Genomic DNA, 9,631 nt, shown 5'->3' on the forward strand with positions numbered 1-9,631 from the left:
GGCCTTGTTGCTGTACAGTGCCGTGAACTCATCTTCAAATGGACCCACCAGTATCACATACTGCTGCAGAAATTATTGCTGTTTCGGCCAGCCCCTGGCAAAGCCATTTGTTTCTCCCCTCTCTGCTCATTTTAACACCTCTCCCTCTCAAAAAACATGGAAAAAATGCTGGTGTGCAGCAGCCAGGCTTGGGCTGTCATCCCTGAGCCTTTGACATGCGTCAAGACTTTTTTCTCTTTAAAAGCTCCACTCACAGAGGGAAACCTATGACTTGTCAGCTGGTATGCCTTTGAGGAGACAAAAGGGAATGCTTCTGATTTGAATTTGAATGCTTCAGCTTGTTGGTGCTGCTAGGGAAAGTCCTCAAGCTTTTGTGAGAGCAAATAAGCTGGTTTAAAGCCGTTTAAGGCTGATTCCAGGCATGTTTCAGGATATTTTTATCCCCCAGGACAGGGGTTATTTTTCTTTTTCTTTTTTATTCTTAAACAAGAAAGGTCATAGCATGAGTGGCTTTGGGACATAGCTGGGCCTTATGCTCGAGACTTCTCTTCTGAGCTGGATTTATCTGTAGCAAAATGCCAGACTGTAGCCAGGCTCTGGACATCCTCCTCTATAAGAGCGGAGAAGAAATTAGATTTGCATGGTAAACACTCTTCCCTAAATTTTAAACTGATGATTTGATTATATTTCTTTAATTTTATGGATAGGAACAGCCTTTAATGGTGCTTCCCCTGCCCCAGCCCTTCAATACTCATATTGCCCTAGCAATTACTGAGGGACTTTGGACAAGGACATGGAATAACAGGACAAGGAGCAATGGCCTTCCACTGTCAGAGGGCAGGGTCAGATGGGAGATTGGGAAGAAATTCTTCCCTGTGAGGGTAGTGAGGCCCTGGCACAGGTTGCCAGAGAATCTGTGGCTGCCCCATCCCAGGAAGTGTTCCAGGCCAGGCTGGACGGGTCTTGGAACAACCTGTGATAGTGGAAGGTGTCCCTGCCCACAGCAGGGATTGTAATGAGATGAGCTTTAAAGTCCCACCTAACACAAACCATTCTATGATTCCTTTATTTACTTGGGAAGGGGCTTGCTGAGAGAATGCTGCTTTCCTCTTTTCCCCAAGCTACCAAATGAAGCAAAAGCAGCACAAAATAGAGGTCTAAGTGCCACAGCCCTCCTTTCCCATGGTGTTCATTTTAGGGGGCTTAACACTCCAGTCAGTGACCTCAGGAGAAGATCCTTAGCAGCAGATCCTCCAGGGTGGAAGGGGGACCCGTTGTGTGCATGCTGTGTCCCCGTGCCATTGTCCTGGTGATGCTCAGCCAGGCAGAGCATGTACCATGGTATTGCTGCCTCCCCTACAAAAATAGACTGTGCTCCTTGGCTGGAGGGTTTGGGCAGCTCTCCTCAGGATAAAGCTTGGCTGTCACAGCAGGCAGCTTGCTGACACGTTCGCTGGGTGCAGCTGCGGTCGGAAACATTTGAGCTTCCCAAACGTCAGAGAAACAGAATGGCTGAATAGTGCTGATAACGTCAGGGTGTACAGTTTCTCTATAAATCATTTGGGCACCCTCCTCATGATAGTGTGTGACATGCTGACTGCCCCATCTCACGGTGGAGATAGGGGAGCACACAGTCTTTAAAAACATCCAGGGAATTATGCAAGGTGTCAGCAATGGCTGGTGAAAATGGGCAAGTTTTGCTCTTTGGGAAGGCACTGAGTCAGAGGAGATTGGATTAAAAGCCACTGAATGATTTAGAAAGGCCTCTGTGCACAGCAAGGGTGTTGAAAGGCAGAAGGGCTGGAGCTGATTAAAAGAAGAAACATTTTGTACAGCCTGACAGGTGGGACCCACTCCTATGGGATGATGGTGAAACCTGGATGACAGAATAACACTGCTATCAGGGTAATTCCCATGATTCAAGAAGAATTTGGGCGGTGCCATATGGTACAGCTGGATCACAAGTACGACTGCACAGACCCAGGCAGTAACATGATGCAAATTTCCTTTTTTTTTTTTTTTTTTTTTAATTAGGTTGCAGCAAGAGTTGGGCAATCTCCTGGTGACCTAAAGCATCCAGTGTCCAGTCCAACCAAAGAGACCAGTCAGCAAGCTAGTAAGCCAGAGGAGGTCAGGAAAGAGGTGCCTGTTTGCCAGGAAACCAGGGGGGCTGTGAAAAGGACGAATCCTCGGTTTAGACCTCAGGAGCCACCAAAGCCACCAGCACCTTCTCCAGACCATGTACAGTCTGGCAAGGAGCCCCCAACCCCTAGGAAACAGGCAGAAAGACATTCCCATGCTCTTGAGGACAGAGAAACTCAGCAAAGACTGTTAAATCAAGACAACAAAAGCAAAGGTGGGGAAGAATCATTGCTAAAAAATTTGACTCCTCCAGGACCTGGAGAAAACACTCCTCTTGAACAAATCCCTTGTCAGACAGTCAAGGATGGGAAGAGCAAAGAGGCAGGAGCAGAGTTGTCTGGGAGCCATCCTGGTGTGAGGACAGGAGGGAGTGATGCAGCAGAGCCATGCCTTGGGGCTGTGCAAAGGGAGGCAGGAGGGACACCTTTGGACCATCAGAACACCAAAATGGCACCTCCTGCTTCAGTTCCTCTTGCCAAGGAAGAGCTGCTTCCAGCTCCTGCAGTGAGGCTGTCAGTGGCTCAGGAGGCACTGCTGGCAGCTAATGGAAGCCCAGGGATGGAGGCCACTGCAGGAAAGACCCCATCTGGAACCCAGCTGCTCCCTCCTGCGAGTGGAGAAACAGAAATCACGACGACAGATGGATCTGCCCCACGAGAGGTATTTTCAGCTGTCACGTTAGAGGAGGAGAATGCCAAGCCAGTGCCCAGGGGACCTCAAGGGAAGGAGGGAGGACTCCTGACAGCCACAGCTCCATGCCAGGAACCAGCAGCATCTTCAGGGACTTGGGAAGGCGTGTCTGAGGTTCAGCCACAGGTACCGCTGGTCCTGCCCAGCTCAGAGAGTACTCAGGAGATGTCTTTGGAGGAGAAAATGCAGCACAAAAACCTGGTTTCCTCCTTAAAGAACTACCTGCTGCTGCTTCTAAAAATGTCAGATAGCAGTAAGGATGCCACAAAAGGGGACACTGACTCTGGGGACAAGGACCAGCCAAATGCAGGGGAAGGCATGATCCCAGAGATAGGCATTGCTGGCCTTAGCCCTCGCACCTCAAGGAAAGTTTTGGAAAAAGTAGAAAACAACCAGCTCTTCCAGACAGCAGAGAACTTGCCTCTGACCCCCAGGACATCCAGACGGATCACAGGAATGATTAATGAGGAGTTTGTTACCAGCAAGGAGATGCTGGCTTGCAGGCCTGTGCCACCAAAGAGACGCACCTGGGGCGCTCCTGAGGCCGAGGGGCCGCCCCCGCTCTCGGTGCCCTCCATCGTGGTGGGCAGCATGCCCCCAGCAGGAGTGGCTCCTCCTCTTTCTGATTTGTCTCCAGAGAGCTCTGAAGAGAGCCCTGCTGACCCTCTGGCAGTGCTACCTTGTGCCACACCAGAAGAGCTTGCTTTGGGGGCCCGGCGTAAAATATACCTGCCAAAACCCAAACAGGTGGGGGGGGAGGAAGAGGCAACCCCAGAGAGCCTGGGGCATGCGAGAAGTCCAACTGTTTCACCACGGCAATCCAGGAAAAATGCATCCCTGTTGCCTTCTCCCACCCCGGCTCCATCCTCTCCCTCAGAGCAGTGCTCTCCAACTCTCATGAGGAAGATGGCCACGTTAGAGGTTCCTAAGCTGTATGAGGAGCCTGCAGGTGACACCTGTGGTGATAAAGAGGTCCCTGGAGATACTAAGGCAGAAGCACAGCCAGCAGAGTCTCAGAAAACAAATAACCCATTTAAAGGTGAGGGACCTCATGAAGCGCATTCCCTTGTTGCCACAAAGGGAGCCAGTGATAGTCAGCTGAGGCCACATGAGTTTTGTCCATTTGCAGGGTTTTCAGCATCAGCCTTTGGCTGTGTGAAAGCCAAAGGTCTCCCCCTAGACTTCTATCCCAGTGCAGGGAGGGATGAGGAGTGCAAGAGGCAGCAGCTCTGACATTGGCTGTCTCCACAGCCTGGGCTTCCCCAGCCCCAGGGATCACAGAATCCTTTTAGTTTTGGTCTCTGTGTTCTGGTCCTCATCAAGCCTGATGCTGGTTGGGGATCTTGAGCTACCTGGTCGAGTGGAAAGTGTCCCTCCTCGTGGCAAGAGGGTTGGAACAAGGTGGTCTTTAAAGTCTCTTCAAACCCAAACTGTGATTCCATGATTCAGTGGGAATCACAGGGTGCACACTCCTCATCCACATCTGTGGTCAATGCTAATTTGATTCCTTGTGGCATCAAATTAAAAAAGGCGTAATCCTGGGGTTGAAGGAACCAGGTGATACTCTCATAGGAATCAGCTCTCTTGCAAAGTTACCATGGGTAGCCATGATAAATCCCTGCTTCAGCAGATGAATCTTTCCTCCAATATTCCATAGTGTTTTTCTGCCTTTCCTCTGACCAAGCCCCACTGGGTATTGCAGTGCTGCACTGTTGAACAAATTTGTACCACTTGTATCCCATCTATTTATCCCAGTGGAGCTCTGAGAGCTTCCCTGGGAAGGCAGGGATACACGTGCTGACACACATGATACCCAAAGCCCTGAGCAGCAGCGTGGGCATGGGCTGGGCTGTCCTGGAGCTGTGGCCAGCACTCTGTCTCACCACCCATCTCTTTGCACCCTGTCCTTAGCTCCACAGGTGGTCCGTAAGATCAGGGCAGAACAATTTTCCGATGCATCAGGAAACCTGAAACTTTGGTGCCAGTTCTTCAATATACTGAGCGATTCTAAGCTGACGTGGTACAAGGACGAGATCCCCGTGGCTGAAGCCCAAAGGAGGTAACCTGTCAGCTCTGTGGCAGCACAGTCCTTGTTGTCACCTTGTTGTCACATCCTGCTCCTTGCCTTGACTGGGGTGAAGGTGCCCCTGTTGCTAAGGCAGCATGGGAAGCTCAGTACATGGCACAGTGCATTGTGAACTTCATCCTATCAGTGTCCACAGAGGGAGGGATTGCCCAGATGGGGAGTTGCTGCCAAATTTATCTTATTGATGCTCCATCTGGAGTGTCTGCTTTGGGTACCCAAACCCTGGGGAGGGCAGAGAAGGTGTGATGCCCATAACAGAAATCAAGAGCTGGGTGTGAACCCCAAAGGATCCTTGTGAGGATGGCAGCCTCCCAGCACTGCTGGGACGGTCTTCCATGCAACAGCCACTGGGAAAAAGCAGCTCTGACTGTGCCCTCTCTACCCTTGGCACTGCCCTTGCACAGGGAGAGCATATTCAGACAGCTGGTTGTATCCTTTGGGTCTACTATGGAGAGCAACTTGTTCTCAAGCCCAGAGGATTTCTGTATGGACATCATCCACATCAGTTGGGATTTGCCTGATGATGTTGATGTCCCCTGAGCTCCCTTTATAAAGAGCACACAGTAAGTTAGATGAGTCTGGGGCAGAAATTATCTCCTGAGGCAGATATTTGAGCTGGGGCAGACAGGCAGGAGTGGCCATTGCCTTCCAGCAGACCAGAGCAGAGCGTGCTCAGCCAGTGGTCTCAGGATGAGGGTCCCACCTCTTCCCTCTGTGAAGCCCTGACCCAGTCTCAATCAGAGGCAAGTACCTTTATCAGTCTGTAGCCCAATCTCAGCTGGATTTTGTAGAGCTTGCCTGGAGGATAAGCATCTCTGTTAGTACAAACCACAAGGTGGAACTCCTGGTGCTGTGACATACTGGGGGAGCAGCAGGGCTGCCCTTGGGATGGTTTAGTTTGTAGCCTTCTTCCATACCCCCAATGGGCAGTACACTGCCCCCCACAGTGCCTGTCACAGGGCTCCCATGTGGCCCCCCACCACCACACGGGGATGTGGCCATGCTCCATTTTTTTTGCAGTGCTGGTGATGAGGGCCAGGCAGCTTTGGCTGTTGTGCAGGCATCGCAGAAGGATTGTGGAGTCTATCGGTGTGTGATCAGCAACGAGTATGGCACTGACTCCACGGATTTCCTGCTCACCCCAGAAGGTGAGGAGCCCTCTCACAGCTTCCTGGGTCTGCATGGGGTGGTGTGGCTCACTGTGGAGAAGGCTTGGTGCCAGGCTGCAGGGGCACATTCTGTAACACCACCTCTGTGAGGTGCTTCTGCCTCTGTGCCCCAAATGTGTCCCACCATCCTACTTGCCTTCCCTAGTTGTACAAGTGCATGGGACAAGGTGGGATCCTGGCAGGACCTTGACACCTCTTTGGTTTCTGTCTCCCCTAGTGTTGTCAGGATTTATCCTGCGGGAAGAGATTGAAGGTAAGGGCCACGTGATGAGCTGTGACTCTGCCCCTTGCTGAGTGGGGCAGGCAGCTCTGGGGCAGAAGCAGGACGTGCCCCTCACCAGCTCTTCCCCCCACCAGTTGGAGAGGAGATCGAGATGACACCCATGGTGTTTGCCAAGGGCCTGGCTGATGCAGGCTATTGGGGGGATAAGCTCTTTGGGCGCGTGGTGAGCGAGGACGTGGAAGTGGGAGCTGGTTTCCTGCGCAAAGCCTGCCGTGCCAGAGCCATTTATGGCCTGGAGCCTGTCTTTGAGTCCGGCCACACCTGCATCATCAAAGTGCACAATTTCATCATCTTTGGGACCAAGAATGAGAACAGCCTTATTGAGAAGAACTATGATATCACCATCCAGGTGGGCATCCTTGTGGACCACAATCCACCTTTCTCCCTCCCAACTTCCCCACCTGTGTGTGAATTGGCCCCCAGACAGTCCGCAGCTCTGTGCCCACTTTTGCTATTTCCTTCCACTTTTGGAATGCTCTGGAATGGTCTAGCCAAGGGGCTGGACATGTCCTTGCCATTCTTGGCTTTGGCTCTTCAGCGGGGAGCTGCTCAGGACTTTCCCATCACCCATCAAGGCAGGGAGACAATTGGCAGTGGTCCCAGGGAGGCATTGGTGTAAGATGGGACAGGTTCCTGACTCTTCTGTTTGTACTTCCAGGAATGTAAAGTCCAAAACTCCAGTCGTGAGTATTGCAAGATCTTTGCTGCTGAGGCACGAGCCGTCCCTGATTTTGGAGCGGTGCCTGAGTAAGTGATGTGCTGCAGCTTCACTGGCTTGATGCCCTGGCAGAGCATTGCAGGGGACGGTGGGAAGATTCCCTGTGGGTGATGGGGCATCCCAAAGGCAGTGCACTCCACTCCCACAAATAGAAGGGATATTGGGAGGAAAGCAAAAGTCAGGGTTGCAGACCATGGTGTAAATCTCCAGTTGCAGAGGAGGGAGAGGCCACCATGCTGACATTGTCTGTGAACTCCCACGCAGGATAATTCCTCTGTACCTGATTTATCGTCCGGCCAACAACATCCCTTATGCCACAATGGAGGAGGACCTCGGCAGGCCCTGCGAGCAGTACTGTGTCACTGAGAGAGATGGCAGCTTGGTGGCACGAGGCACTTCAGAGGTTGTGCTCAAATGCTGCACCTTCCAGCATTGGGTTTACCAGTGGACAAATGGAAACATCCTTGTGACTGACATGGAAGGTAAAGGGATCTCTTGTGTTGTGCCTGTGGCCTGTCAGCACCCTCCAGCCTGGGAAAGGAAGAAAAGCCCCAGGCTTACCCTCATGCCTCTCTCTTCCCCCCATGGTGTGGAACCCTCTACCCAGGGCAATGACCTGCCCTTGGTGCTGGTAGCTGTCCTTCTCTTGACAGATATTGATTGTCCTCTTAAATTACAGGAGTGGGCTGGAAGTTGACCAATGTGCGGATCGCTACCAACCTGAAAGGGTGAGTGACTTCCGGCTCTGGAGCAGGGTGGCCCTGGCTGTCCCCAGCTCTGCAGCTTACCTGACAAGGGCAATGGTTATAAACATGGTCAGGCTCCATCCTCCCCTTCCTCCTCTGGTGGGACATCTCCTGGTGCAAAGCAGGAGCTGAGGATAACTCTGTTGGCAGGTACCAGGGGCTGAAGGAGAGCTGCTTCCCCTCCCTGCTGGAGCAATTCCCGGCTGCTCACAAGTGCAATCGTTACTGCAGCATCCTGGGCTTGAAGATTCTGGAGCCAGCCAAGCCCAAGGGCTCCAAGAGTCCATCCCTGGGCAGGAAGTCTGCCCAGTCCAGCCCTCAGCTCCAGAAGAAGTTGCTGACAAGTCCTCAGGGCACCCGCAAGGCTTCTGTGAGCCCCAAGAGCTCCCGGAGAGCTGCAGAAACAGGGGAGGCCCCAACAGCCTGCAAACCCAGGTCAGGAGAGAGCAACAGAACTGGCTGCCCACAGTAGTCAGAGCAGCTGCAGCTGAGATTCTCTGGCCCCCAACCTGGGCCCAGCCCGTGACCAGTGTGGGAAGGGGAGACCCTGGCAGTGGCCTTCTCTGTGGGGTGCCTGCCCGGCCTGCAGCGCTTGCATTGTGTGGTGTGTGCTAATTGTGAGCAGCTGGGCCAGGGCTGCAGGGGCTGTGAGCCACAGGTCACCTCCCCAGTACCTCTCAGCTGGAGCCTCTGGGGCCGTGTGCCTCTCCACGCTCGGACTCGCTTTCCTCTCTCAACTTTCTGTAGCCCTTCCTTAAAGCAGGGGCAGAGCTTCTCCCTTGGGCTTTGCAGGCATCATGTCCTTGCCTGGCTCCCCAGAAAACTGGGAGTCCTGGACCCTCTCCTGGCTCCCAGCACCTCATGTCCCTCTTTGTGTCCCCATAAAGTGACTGGGCCAAGCTTTGCCAGTGCTGTCAAGGATGAGAACCCCACCAGTGCCCAGGCAGTCCCCTGTGCCCTGGCACACCCTTTTTCCTGCAGAGGGTTCCAGCAGTCGCTGCAAGGCTCTTCTGCTGTGGTGTGGGGCTCTGGGATGTTGGCTGGTTCCAGGGCGGGGTATTTGCACTGGTACCAGCAGCTGCACAGGGATGGGATTTTGCATCCCTTCTCTCCCCTGCTTCCCAGGGAAGTCTCCCACCCCATTGCTGGGTGGCTGCTGAGGGTGGCTGTGCTGCTCTGGATGGTGGCCAGTGCTATGGTAAGGATGCTCTACCTCACATGGGATACCTGGGAGCAGGGCAAAGGAGCAACTTTGCCTCCATACCAAACTCTGCCTTGGCACATGGAGGTGTCTAGTGCACAGGACTTGCCCTCCTTGCCCCCGTGCCATACCTAGACCCTGTATGCCCTAGTCCCACAGCACAATCTGGTGCTCAGCATCACCCCTGCTTGGCACATGCTGGACTCCAGCAACAGCTGGCAGTACCCCCTCCAAATCCTGCTACCCCTGGCTCAAGGCAGTGATGGACAGAAGCTGTCTGCTTCATCACCCTGCAGAGCATCCCCTTCCTCAGGGTGTTGCAGGAGGGTGCTGGGTGCCAGTGACGCCACCCTGCAGGGTGGGGTCCCAAGCAGTGGCTCAGTGCAGCCTGATGGAGGGAAGGGGCCAGGCTGAGAGCATGGCATGCTCTGGGCTCCTGGTCCTTTGTCGTTGGGTAACTGTAACATAACCAATGTACATAACGTGGCTGCGTTGGCAACTGGGTGCTCTCAAGTGCAATAAAGCGAGAAGGACTGGCCTGTTCCCTGGCACTGTGGTTGCTCTGGGAGAGGTGCACCCAGTGGGGTGCACTGGCT

General features: G+C 53.3%; 1 protein-coding gene across 1 annotated transcript in view; it reads left to right on the plus strand.

The window, feature by feature from the left end:
- ALPK3 (alpha kinase 3) overlaps window positions 1–9,565 on the plus strand; it is a gene marked incomplete at its 5' end in the record, with an annotated part of 32,710 nt that extends 23,145 nt beyond the window's left edge. The window contains 9 exons of the mRNA XM_083870896.1: window positions 2,035–3,871; window positions 4,744–4,891; window positions 5,939–6,066; window positions 6,305–6,340; window positions 6,445–6,719; window positions 7,029–7,117; window positions 7,353–7,570; window positions 7,768–7,816; window positions 7,985–9,565. Of these exons, the coding sequence (XP_083727022.1) occupies window positions 2,035–3,871; window positions 4,744–4,891; window positions 5,939–6,066; window positions 6,305–6,340; window positions 6,445–6,719; window positions 7,029–7,117; window positions 7,353–7,570; window positions 7,768–7,816; window positions 7,985–8,306 (3,102 nt within the window). The 3' untranslated portion in view covers window positions 8,307–9,565. The remainder of the gene's footprint in view (window positions 1–2,034; window positions 3,872–4,743; window positions 4,892–5,938; window positions 6,067–6,304; window positions 6,341–6,444; window positions 6,720–7,028; window positions 7,118–7,352; window positions 7,571–7,767; window positions 7,817–7,984) is intronic.
- Window positions 9,566–9,631: the final 66 nt, after the last annotated feature.

The sequence above is a fragment of the Zosterops lateralis genome (assembly GCF_965231275.1).
Source record: "Zosterops lateralis genome assembly, chromosome: 13".
NCBI lineage: Eukaryota > Metazoa > Chordata > Aves > Passeriformes > Zosteropidae > Zosterops > Zosterops lateralis.